At 38.9% G+C, this 13459-nt stretch overlaps 1 protein-coding gene across 1 annotated transcript in view; it reads left to right on the top strand.

Moving 5' to 3' along the window:
• Positions 1 to 13459, top strand: part of UNC79 (unc-79 homolog, NALCN channel complex subunit) — a 276415-nt gene that overhangs the window by 29510 nt on the left and 233446 nt on the right. Inside the window, exon 2 of the mRNA XM_023205526.2 lies at positions 9228 to 9348. Coding sequence (XP_023061294.1) covers positions 9228 to 9348 — 121 coding nt within the window. The remainder of the gene's footprint in view (positions 1 to 9227; positions 9349 to 13459) is intronic.

Genomic DNA, 13459 nt, shown 5'->3' with positions numbered 1-13459 from the left:
ACTCCTGAGGCTTATACATATTAAATGATGTGCTTGAATTCACACATAGCTGTAGGAGGGAACTCACATACTCACATTCCCTCCCAGGGATCTCTGCAGGGCGTCGTGATAACACCATGACTCAACATGTTTGGGGTCTAAGTAATTAAAAATAAAGTTGGAGTAGCCAATTTGCAGGAAAAAAAAACGAGTACTGCAAATGATAATGAAGAACCTATAAAATTTTGGGGCGTTCCATTGGAATGAGAGATGGAAGGAAATAAATCATGAAAAAGAGTACTGCATTATTTGCATGTCATACAAGCAAATTTCATCTCGAAATTACTTATTAGTGTAAATGATATTAGAATTTTAAAGCAGTTATTTAGGGAATATTAATAGAATTAAAGATAACTGACATTTAAACTTTCAATTCATTTCAACCACTGTGCTGCTGTTGACCATCTGCCATGTACCTAGCATTGTGACAAGTCCCAAGGGAGTACAAATGTTTAATATAACATGGTTTTGTCTCCAAGGATCTTAAAGTGTTGTTAGGGAAACTAGATTTGCAAACATGAAACTAATTTAGAACCATCTAGAACAGTTTATAATCAGTGAAATATTTATATAATGAAGTGCAAAAATTTTGGAAGCAGAGAATACATGCTCTGGGTAGTCAGAAAAGAGAGCTATTGATAATGTCCAGCGTCAATTAGAAGGCTTCACTCAAGGCTGCAGTGCCGTGGCGTGATCTCAGCTCACTGCAACCCCGGCCTCCTGAGTTCAAGAAATTCTGCTTCAGCCTCCCGAGGAGCTGGGATTACAGGTGTGCACCTGGCTAATTTTTGTATTTTTAGTAGAGACAGGATTTCACCGTGTTGGCCAGGCTGGTCTCAAACTCCTGACCTCGGCCTCCCAAAGTGCTGGGATTACAGTCATGAGCCACTGCATCCGGCCAATGTAACTCTTAAGATGAGCCTTGAAGGGTGAAAGGGATCTAATTTTTCAAGAAGTAAAGGGCAGGACTAATGAAGTAAACATGTTTTGTTTTGTGTTTTCTAAGAAATAAATAACTAGTCTAATTTCTAAATAGTCTAATATTTTGTCTGCCCACTGCAGTTTTACTTAATGAAATATTGGAAACAACCTAAATGCGAACAATAGAACAGGGGAAGTGTCCATATTTCATGCTAAATCTGTATCACTGAATATTATTAAACCAGTAAAAATAATTAAAGAACAATGTGGTCTGGCGGAAAAGCATGGCTTGCAGCCTATTAAACTATCAGTTTTATACTTATTAGCTTTGTGCCTTTGGGCAAGTCACTTACTGTTTTTGAGCTTTGGTTTATTCAACTTTTAATGGTAATGATAGTGACCACTTTGCAAAATTATTGCTATGGTTAAAAATAAGTATATAGGGCCGGGCGTGGTGGCTCACATCTGTAATCCCAGCACTTTGGGAGGCCAAGGCAAGCAGATGGCAAGGTCAGGAGTTTGAGACCATCCTGGCTAACACGGTGAAACCCCGTCTCTGCTAAAAATACATTAAAAAAATTAGCCAGGCTTGGTGGCGGGTGCCTGTATTCCCAGCTACTCGGGAGGCTGAGGCAGGAGAATGACGTGAACCCGGGAGGCAGAGCTTGCATTGAGCCAAGATTGAGCCACTGTACTCCAGCCTGGGAGACAGACCAAGACTCCATCTCACAAAAAAAAAAAAAAAAAAAAAAAAAGGGGGCTGGGCGCGGTGGCTCACACCTGTAATCCCAGCACTTTGGGAGGCCGAGGCAGGCGTATCACAAGGTCAGGAGTTCGAGACCAGCCTGACCAACATCGTGAAACCCCCGTCTCTACTAAAGATACAAAAAAATTAGTCGGGCATGGTGGTGCGCACCTGTGATCCCAGCTACTCAGGAGGCCGAGGCAGGAGAATCCCTTGAACCTGGGAAGCAGAGGTTGCAGTGAGCCGAGATCGTGCCACTGCACTTCAGCCTGGGCAAGAGAGCAAGACTCCTTCTCAAAAAAAAAAATAAAAAGAAAAAGAAAAGAAAAGAAAAAGTATATAGAGCACCTGGAACATAGTGGATGCTCAAGAGATGTTATTCACACTTAATGATGTATATACTCTGCTGGTATGTAAACAGGTACTGTCTTTCTGAAGGGCGATTTCTTAATTCTTACCAAGAGCTTTAAAAATGAGTGTTTTCCATATAACTCAGCAATCTCATAACTAAAAATTTATTCTAAGGAAATAATTAAAGATGTGTGCACATAGAGTATTTAAAAGGATATTCTGGTCTCACGTGGCACCCCACTTCTGTAATCCTGGCACTTGGGAGGCCGAGGCAGGAGGATCCCTTTAGCCCAGGTGTTCGAGACCAGCCTGAGCAGTATAGTGAGACTCTGTCTCTACAAAAAATAAACAAAGTAAAAGAAAAGAAAAGAATATTCTTTGCAGCATTGAATAGAATACTGGAAAACACCCCAAAATCTCACAAATAGATTATTGGTAAAGTAAATTATGATTCTCTTACATAAAAGAAATTATAAAACCATTAAAATGATGATACAGAAGTGCCTAGAAAGTGAGGAAAGCAGATTCTAAAACTATACACAGTTTAATCCCATTCTGGTAAATGTGTATTTATGCAGAGAAAATTTTCTAGAAGGATAACATGCCAAAATGTTAACTACAGTTGTTTCTCAGTAGTGGACCCTTTAGGTGTTTTTATCTTCTTCATGTTGCTTACCTGAATTTTTTCCTTTTATGATAATGAGCATTGCTAATTAAATTTTTCAAAAATAGGGATGGATCTCCGTTAAAAATATTTAGTGACATAGGAAAATGCTTAAGACTTAAAGAAGAAAGATTTAAAACTTATGTTTTATGCAATCCCAATTTTGTTAAAGTACTGTTTAGTCTGTACTTCACTGTGAGTGAATTTTGCTTTTATGGCTTTTGCTCCCAAAAAGTAGCAAAGCCCTTAAGAAACGGTGAGGATAGAATGGGCAGTAAAATATCGAACAGAGATTAAATTTGTGTATGCACAGCCCCCTTTTGTTTTTTTTCTTCATTTTCATCACAGTTTTAATAGTTGGCCTTCTGGGCTATTTTTATAAAGACACAAAGTTGAACAGCTGTAAAAGGCCATTCTTTCCCTTCCTGCCCTGTCTGTTTTCATCCTTACTAGGAACTCAGCAAATTCAATACTTAATAGGCACCGAGGGTATACAATGGTGAACAAAAAGCTCACTGTTCACTTAGCAAAGACAGTCAACAGTCACCTAAATAAACACATCATTACAAATTGTTCTCACTGCTCTGGACAAGATCGCAGAGTGTTACACAGAAAGAAATGAAGGTGGAGATTGGGGAATCGTTTCAGACGAGGAAGTTTGCAAAGACCTTCATGATGAGGAAGGGACACTTAAAGTCGGTTTTGAAGTATGAGTAGGAGTTAGTCCCACAAAATGTGGAGGGAAAGCACTCTATGAAGAGGGACAAGGACATAGAAAGGTTTTCAAGCAAAAAAAGAAGAAAGAAACACCAAAAAACAAAAAACAGTGTTAAGGAAAAAAGGGGCCAGGTGTGGTGGCTCATGCCTATAATGCCAGCACTTTGGGAGGCCAGGAGTTTGAGACCAGCCTGGCCAACATGGTGAAACCCCGGCTCTACTAAAAATACAAAATTAGCCAGACACGGTGACCAGTGCCTGTAATCCTGGCTACTGGCAGGGCTGAGGCAGGAGAATCACATGAGCCCGGGAGGTGGAGGTTGCACTGAGCAGAGATCAGACCTGAGCGATCAGAGCAAGACCCTGTTTCAAAAATAAAATAAAATAAAATAAAATAAAAATAAAATAAAATAAAATAAAATAAAATAAAATAAAAGCACAACAGTGTCTGGCTCTTGTGTCGTGAGATTAGGGTGGAAGATAGGCAGGGACTTTAACAACACTAAGGAGGATTTGGGATTTTGTCCTGAAGACAGTGGGCAGCCCATGAAGTACTCTGAGCAGTGGTTATTGTTTATGACAGTATGAAGCAGTTTATAATTTAAAAAGATCTGTTTGGCTGCTCTGAGGAGAAAGAGTGGAGAGAAGCAAAAAGAAATCTGAAAAATGAGTTAGGAGGCTGTTAGACTTGATCAGGAGATGCTGCTGCTGAGTAACGACAGTGACGATAAAGAACAGAAGACAGTTGGGAGATGTATTTGATAGGATTTAGTGATAAGACTTAGTGATTAATAGGACTTAGCAATGGATTGGATTAGAGGAGTGAGGTACGGCAGGGAATAGGGGTTGTCAGGGATGAACTTTAGAATGCTTTGCTTGAGTGACTAGGTGGATTACACAGATGGTGGAGTAGGCTTCTTTCTTGGGGGAAGGGAGACCTAAGAGTCAATGTCGGACATATTTTCTTTGAGATATTTATAAGATTCCCAAGTGGAGAAATTGAATCGATGAGGCCTGTTATTCACAAGAGCTACCCTCCTGGGATGGAGACAGACCTTTCAGAGCAGTTGGCCCCTGGACGGTCCTGACAGCCCTGTGGATGGTTGGGATTGCCTATGGGGAGAATATCGAGAGAGAGGAACAGAGAGTTTAGGACTGAGCCCTGATGAATTCCAACACTTAGACATCAAGCAATAGGGGGAAGTGGCAAAGCACTTGAAGAAGGATATATTCCACGGGAAGCAGACCAGTGGAATGTGGGATCTGGAATGCCAAGGGGAGAGAGTTTCAAGAAGGAAGGAGGGAGGGATCAACGTACAGAATGCTCTGAAAAGCCTAGGAAAATGGTGATCAGAAAGTACCCAATGGATTGGCAATCTGGAGGCTCCAGATGATTGTGGGAAAAGGACTCAGTACAGTGGTGGATGTGGGAGCCAAACTGGAGTGAGTGGAAGGAGGAACAGGAAGTGACAGAGAGAGGAGAATGTGTGCACAACTCCTCTTGCTCTGAAGGCAGAGACCTGTCGCTGGAGGGGGCATGGAAAGGCAGAAGATAGGTTTTTTTCTTTCCCGTCGACAAGGGAGATTCTACAGTTTGTTTGAATCCTGGTAGAAATGATTTAGCAAAAGGGAAGAGATTAAGTCCATAGGAGACACACTGATGGATGGAGAGCCCCAGTGAGTGATGGGATTGGTGTTTGGCAGGACAAGGAAAGGAGATGCTAGTAGGTTTTTGGCATCTACTATTTAATATAGGTGGAGCGTATAGCAGGCACTGTGCAAAGTATCCACTCGCACAGTAATCACAATAGCACAATAATCACAGTAGACCTATGAAGTCGATATAATTATCCCCATTTTACAGATGAGGAAATTGGGCTTAAGTGGAGATAGATCCAAGGTCTTAAGTCAGAACTGTTTGATTTCAGAGTTCATACTCTTAACCCTTACTAATAAGATTTCCTCAGGGCCGGGCATGGTGGCTCATGCTTGTAATCCCAACACTTTGGGAGGCAGAGGCAGGTGGATCATGAGGTCAGGAGATCGAGACCATCCTGGCTAACATGGTGAAACCCCATCTCTACTAAAAATACAAAAAATTAGCCGGGTGTGGTATCGGGTGCCTGTAGTTCCAGCTACTTGGGAGGCTGAGGCAGGAGAGTGAACCTGGAGTGAACCTGGGAGGTGGAGGTCACCCACTGCAGTGAGCCGGGACTGCGCCACTGCACTCCAGCCTGGGCAACAGAGCGAGACTCCGTCTCAAAAAAAAAAAAAAAAAAGAAAATATTTCCTCTATGATGGTGTATTAGTTTGCTCCAGCTGCCATAAAAGTACCACAGACGGGGTGGCGAAAACAACAGAAGTATGTTTTCTCGCAGTTCTGGAGGCTTGAAGTATGAGATCGAGGTGTTGGCAGGTTTGGTGTCTCCTGAGGCCTCTCTCCTTCACTTGCAGATGTCCACCTTCTCTCTTTGTCCTCATGCAGCCTTTCCTCTGTGTTCCCACATTTCTGGTATCTCTTATATGTCCTAATCTCCTCTTACAAGGACACCAGTCAGATTGGATTAGGGTTCACCACCGAAACGGCCTCATTTTAACTTAATCACCCTTTTAAAGGCCTTATCTCTGGGTACAGTCACATTTCGAGGTTAAGGTTTCAACATATGAATTCTAAGCGCCACAAAATTCAGTCAATAACAGATGGTTTTTTAAAGTATAAGGAAAGGGGTGGCACCGGGGGGAGTTTTGAAGACAGTGTAACTATCATTGAAGAGTGTAGAAGAAGGAGCTTACTAGAGAAATGTAGCCTTAGGGTCAGTTGAGGTTGAAGATCATTCATTTATATCTATCGGGCCCAGTTATTGGAGTCTCCGCAGCAGCAGTCAGGTATGTGTGTGGAGTAAAGAGGAACTCTGCTTTGATGAGGCTCCTGGATGCTCACATGGGCTTATTAACCAGCCAAATGACCACCTCTAGTGCACAAAATTGAACTGTAAATGAGTTTTATTCACATCCTTGGCACAATTACAAATTACTATTTGTCACAGACCTTTTTGGTTTTTGGCTGCTCTCGAATTGTTGAAAACGTGGAAGTTAAATCTATGACTGTTAAGATTGTGTTGTATTCACCAATGCACAAATTGGCTTGAACAGTTTTTTCAATCTGTTCTATAAATGGTCTTTCATGATTACTCACCACTCTCTTCCTCTTTCTCTATCCCACTTTCTTTCTTCCTTTTTTTTTTTCATCTTCACTTATCAATGATTTATTGAGTACCTACTAGGTGTCTGGCACTAAGGATGAAGAGTCCACAATCTGTCATATGTCTATATGCAGGTATATATGTGTATAGTGTACATATATATGCAGATATGTATACTCTCTATATATCCTAAAGACCTGAGTGATAAGTGCTGTTACTAAAGTATTAATTCATTTATTCATTTAATCCTGTGAACATACTGAGTTCCTACTAAGTACCGGTGTGTTAGGCTTGGGATAGAGCCATGAGTAAGGTATAGTTTCTGCCCTTAGGAAATTTACAAACTGGTATAGAAAAATGAACAGGTAAGTACACAGAGACAATGCAATATGACTTTTGTAAAATATTAAAAGATCTCAAAGAAAAAAGAGACTCTCACCTCTGCTTTGCTCTGCATATTTGGGTACCTGTGGAAAGGAGCTATTGTTGCATTTTAATGAAAAGAGCTATAAAAAGAACATCCTTTCATTTAACAAACATTTTTGAATGCTTGTAATCGTTGTGTAGTGATGGTTTTATAGCTCTTGAATTATGAGCAAGCCACTGAGTTGGGGGATCTGTGAGTTTTTTCCTCATTTGAACTTACTGTCCATACCCTGTACTATTATCAACTCCTTTTCTTAGGTGGTGGAATGATTAATGGTATTCCTGAAATACTCTACAGAAACCTGCTGAATATTAAAACTTGAGAAAAGTCACAGTAATGCTTCATTACTGTGACAGTGGGTGAGCAGACAGCATGTGCTGGCCTAGCATATATCTCGGATATTTGGAAATTGGAACTATGCATTAATATGGGGATTTTCTTGTAATATGATTTTTAAAATATAATGAATAGCAGATCAAAAACAGTGAGCAGGAAATGGACTTTTGTAGATTATGCAGTTGAACCATTTTCAAGTATCACCTATTTATACTTTATCTTAGGAAAAAAAGTTATTTACAACCAAATACTTATGGAGTTAATTGAGATGATGTTTATAAACTTGTTGCTTTCTTTGGAGCTGATGTGTCACACAGACTCAAGATATTATTATCTGTAATCTAGACTTATTTCTTTGGGAAAATGCTAACCATATTATGGAAATAGTTCAGGTAGTGGAAGAGAGAAAAGGCAAATCTGATACATGGTGTATGTAGGATTTAGAATCAGTGATTAACCTGGTAACTGCTGGAAATTGCATTGATGTCAAGCAATGATGTGAACGTCACATTCACGTGGACGTCATTTCAGAATCATATTCTAGAGTATGTCATAGTGGAAAGATCACTGGATTGGGATCAGGAAATCTAAGCACTAGTCTGGCTCTGCCATTGACCACCTATGTGTCTCATTTTCCCCATCTTTAAAAGGAAGTGGTTATGGGAAGAGGTCTTTAAGGTCCTTCCAGTTCTGATATTTTATCGTTCTGTGCTTCTACATCCCACACTTATCAAAAGGATTCTGAGTTAGAATGCATCCAGGAGCTTATTTCCGTGGGCTATTGGGAACAGCAGGCCTTGCTTCTCCAGGACTTGATATGTCTTCTGTTAACTGCTGACAGTGAGCCATACCACCTAAAAGGCTCCCTTGGTAGCCTTAAAGATTGAAAGGACAAATGGACAGTGTTGAGAACCCTGTGGAAGAGGAGACCAGAAAGACGTTGATCATCATGGCTCCTTGGGATTTGCAAAGAGGAATGACTAGAACGGGGTCCTTCACTACAGCCAGGTCAAAGGTCAGGTCAGGAATGTGGACAATGCTGGTGACTCCAGGTAGGTCTAGGAGGGTAAATAAATCTATTGAGTCCCTCCTGAATCTTGAGAAGATCTGGGCAGCCAAGCTCAGAAAGCTATTAGGAAGTCTCCTAATTTATGAAATTCTTTGGAAGAAAAAAATGTGACATTTATTTTTTACATTTTTATTAGTGCACAATCATTGTATTCTTCCTTAACACTCATCATGTTAATCTACTCTTAACATAGTCTCACAGTTAAAGCATTTACTAAACACACTTTCATGATCACATGTTGAGTTAATAATCTGACTTCAATTGATGCCATCGTGCAATGGACTCCCTATATTTTAGGATTTTTTGAGTGTTGTAGAAAGACTTTTCAGTTTTCTCTTTCAGTTTTAGTTAAGCAACATTAAATATAATTCCTCAGCAGAGATTTAGATCTATTATTATTTTGCTAATAATAAGCCATCTTGGGGGTGATTAGAAAACAATTTGGAGTACTGCTTTTCTTAGTGATAAAAACAAGCAATAGATAATTTGTGAATAGGCTATTAAACCAGAAAACTAAGAATAATTTTGTGTACCGAATACAATTAAAAGAAATTAAAAGATTTTTTGTAATTGTTTCTATCATGGAATTCTATTAAAAATTTACTTATGTTCCTTAAAATACTGATTAAATTCTCGTATGTAATCACTTTAAAAAATGACTGTATGCCTAATACATATTACAAGATGATTCTTCTCTTTCTTTTTCTTCTTCTTCTTCTTTTTTTTTTTTTTTTTTTTTTTTTGCTTTTATCTAGTTGCTTCCAAGATCCGGTACTTGCAGGAATATCACAACCGGGTTCTCCACAACATTTATCCTGTACCATCAGGAACAGATATTGCAAACACCTTGAAATACTTTTCTCAGACCTTGTTAAGGTAAGCTTTACAATATCCTCTACTTTGAGAGAGTTATTAGGTAGTACTGCTGAATTTATTGGGATCTAAATTTTTATTGAATTGCAAGTTTTAAAGGGCCTATGTTTTCTAGTGCTCTGCCAGAAGAGTCTGCACTCAAGTTCTCTGGGTGTATGTAGCAAATTGGATCCCAGGCCCAGATGAAAAGATTGGTTGCCTGGCTACTTCCTGCTTTCCCGCATTGAACGTCTTTTCAGGGGATCTTTAAAATGATACAGTTCTATATTTGGCACTAATATAGAGTGGGATTAAAAGCAGAGCCTACAATTGCTTAAAATTAAGAATTGGAAACACTTTTGGTCTAAAAGCAAATCAGAATTATGTGGCATTTTAGGTTCATCATTAGCATTTTCTATTTCCCTAAGTGTAATATACAGTGATAATAGTTATTTTTAATCTGGGTAACACTTCACGTGTTCAACATGCTTTGCCTTGATAATGAAATTCCATGAAGGACAAGGACAAAAAAAAGGACTTTTTTTCTTTTGTTTACTTTTACCATAAGGTAGAGATAGGAGGGCCCTATTTACTCCACATATCTTGATTAAGAAAACAGAGAAAACAAAGATGAACTGTTCAAGTAAAAGCTCAATTGTTTTGGAAAATAACATTGAAGAATTCAGAAGAACACCTCACGTTCCATTAAATTCCAAGATGTGGTTTCTCCATTACCACAGTCTTCTCACTTCAGATCTGATTTTGGCAACACATAAATTGGCTTGGTACTGTTTCTTTTACCTGTATAGCAGCAAAAATTTTGTAAGACAGATATTAGGAGAACACAAATTTGCAAAGACTAGTGGCACTGGAGTTTCTAGCAGTTGAAGGCTTTGCCAGAGGCATTCTGAATGCTTTGTGGATAGAAGCTTCATGTGATCAAGTCAGCTACGAATCTTTTGCAGTCCTGCTATCTCTCTGTTCTTATTTTTTGAAATATCTCTCCTTCTTTAGAGTCCTTAGTGATCCTGTTCTATATTGAAGGGCTTCTGCTTATCAGATTCATACATTTCATACTTGCATGGTAAGGTTAGGGCCTCTTACAGGATATTTTCCTTCTTCTCAAATTGTAGTGGAATAATTAGCCCACTTTTCATAGTGATCATCAGATAAATTTATGAATCGAGGCATCCAATTCTATTCTCTTGAATTATCCTTTTGTCTTTGAGGTCCAAGTTCTCAATGGGAAACAGTTTCCTTTATGACAAATTCTGAAAGTTCTCAAAGTGAGAGACACTTTTCAGTAGGAAGCATGTTGAATTCCATTTGCCAGGAAACTGTAACATCCTAGTTGGCACGTCAGAGCTTGCGGCTTAGGTCTTAGTAATTGTGCCCAAGAGTTAAGGAATTTAAAATATTGAAAAGTCATGTTTGCAAGACATAAGGATTCCATTTTCTTGAGCAGTGGACCATTAGAATATGATCATAGGTAGTAGCACTTTAGTGGTAAAACTGGGAGTTTGTTCAAGTGGCTTGTTGGAGAAGATTCTATGCAACTGAGCTGAGTTGATTTTCAAAGGGAGGCAACATCAACATCTGCTAATGGTAATACTAACAATTGCAACCATTGCTATAGCAATACTGTCTTATAATATTAGTAATCCTGTGTGTCAAACACTGTCCTAAGAAGTTAAATGTGTCATCTCATTTAATCTCTCATTATAATTCTATGAGATAAGTGTACTGTTTTACGCATTTTACAGATAATAAAACTAAGGCAGAGTGGTTAAATAAGTTGCTCAAAGTTACTTATCTAATAAGTGTTCAGGATTTGACCCTAATTCACATCACATGCTCTCAATAATTATGCTATACTGCTTCTTCTTAGGACGAGTATTTATCATATTATAGGGACACTGCTTTTAGTAAAAACCTGGCTTGGCCTTTGGGAATGCCAACATTCATTATGAGTCCACAGACTAATTTTGGGTCTCTTTGAGATTGAAGGAAGTGCTTACCACAAAGATTTGTCATCTTTTCAGAAGTTAAATGAAGCTGTACTGAGATAATGTGGACAGCATTTCAATTCCCCAATGTTTCAGTTCTGCCTTCCACTCGGCTATTAGCTGAGGCTAGCAGGTCAGAGCAGAGCTGACAGGCTGTAGTGAACAGGACACACACACACGGAGTGGGACTAAGAAAGCAAACACTGGGAAGGTAACGTGTCATGGGTTGGTCCAGGTTCAACTGCTGGCCTGAACCCAATTCATTTTCTTTTGCCTACCCCAGCTTTTTTTTTTTTTTTTTCTAGAAGTACAGAACTGTTGATACATACATCCATAACAATTGTGTTTGTACTTCTTCATTTTATTTATGCTATTAGAAATTTCAAGACAGCTGGGCATGGTGGCTGACATCTATAATCCCAGGTACTTGCGAGGCTGAGGTGGCAGATTAAAGGAAGTGCTTGGCACCAAGATTTGTCATCTTTTCAGAATTTAAATGGAGCTGTACTGAGATAATGTTAGAGACCAGAAGTCTCAAATTTGAAGTTTGAGACCAGTCACAAGTTTGAGATCAGCCTGGACAACATAGTAAGACCCCATCTCTAAAAAAATTTCTTTTAGCAATTAGCCAGGTGTGGTGGCATGCACCTTTAGTCCAAGCTCCTTGGAGGCTGAGGCAGGAGAACTGCTTGAGCCTAGGCATTTGAAGCTGCAGTGAGCCTTGATTGCACCACTGTACTCCAGCCTGGGTGACAGAGTTAGACCCTATCTCTAAGATAAATAAATAAATAAATTCCAAGATAAATAAGATTGTCTAAGTATTTGGTGTCCAAGATTATCGACAGTAAGATTTTCTATGACAAACACGATTTTCTACTGCAAAATTATTATATATTGTTTAATATTATTAGAGCATTTAATATTATTAAATCATTTAATATGATCTTTACGTTCAGAAGCACTTCTTGCTTTCAGAACTCAGGTTCTTGGGGAAAAATAACAAGAAGAAAGAATTAGAGATGATTCTCACAAAATAACTGTCTTTCTATTTGGATATTCTCAGTGAAGTTAAAATGATTTTTTTTTTTGGTTAAAATATGCAACTTCAAATTTCAGCAGCTTCACCTGAGTCAGGGTTGCATTTTTGGAGCAATAGTTCGCTGGTATTTGTGCATGCATGCAACTCTCACTGTTCTCAGTAGAGTTTTGTACCTATTTCGAAAGGCAGAAATTAGCTTAGACATTTAACTTCAATTTATTTAATTCGTAGGAAGGAAGAAATTGTATGTTACCATAGTTGACTGCAAAATCAGTTGAAGAGTCCACATATGTCCACTTAGCTCATAGTTAGACTCAAATTTGTGTTCCTGGGTGTTCCTTAAACTCTAGTAGTGGAAGGTGAGTCCTGTGTGTTATTCAGCTTGCTAGCCCGTGTGTCTGGAGAGGTGTGTGACCCAGAGAAGGGGATGAGTAAATGTTCATTGAATTGAGTTGACTTTAGTCCAAATCTCATGCAGCGCTGGAATCCTTCTAGAGCATTTACTTAATCTAGTAGTGGCCTGGGGTCTGGTAAAGTTATACCTGAGTGCTGAGTTGTACTCATTTTAATTTAGCAGATACCTGAGTTCGGCAGTGAGCAACACACAACTTCAGAGTTTAGTTTTTTGTTTGCTTTTAGCATTAGAAGCAACTACAAAGACCGTCTAGTTTAACCTCCCCTCACTGCTACATAGGAGGGAGTCTGTTGTTTTTATAGTGGAAGCATCCTGTGACCATGTTGTCAACAGCGAAGGTCTTTAAGAATCTTGCCTTTTACCTGGCAGGACACTTAAAGGATCTTAGTCTTCTTCCTACGTCAAACATTCTTTTGGAATTTCTACCCCCAGATCTGGTGCTGTTTAGGCTGCTAGCACATAAAATCTTTTAACAAAATCATTACATTTGGGGAAAGCTGCTTGCTGCTAACTATTCAGAAAATGCCTAATATGTTTTAAAAATGGATTGTAGACTCAGCATAATAATCTTAATTGAACCGTAATTTCCAATTGCTTAGGAAGAATATATGTATATATAGATATATCCACCATTTTATTGGTTAAGTCATGGAGTAACTTTAGAGCCTAGCATAA

This window comes from Piliocolobus tephrosceles, chromosome 6 (genome assembly GCF_002776525.5).
Source record: "Piliocolobus tephrosceles isolate RC106 chromosome 6, ASM277652v3, whole genome shotgun sequence".
Taxonomy (NCBI): Eukaryota; Metazoa; Chordata; class Mammalia; order Primates; family Cercopithecidae; genus Piliocolobus; species Piliocolobus tephrosceles.
This window is presented reverse-complemented; position numbering and strand designations above follow the sequence as displayed.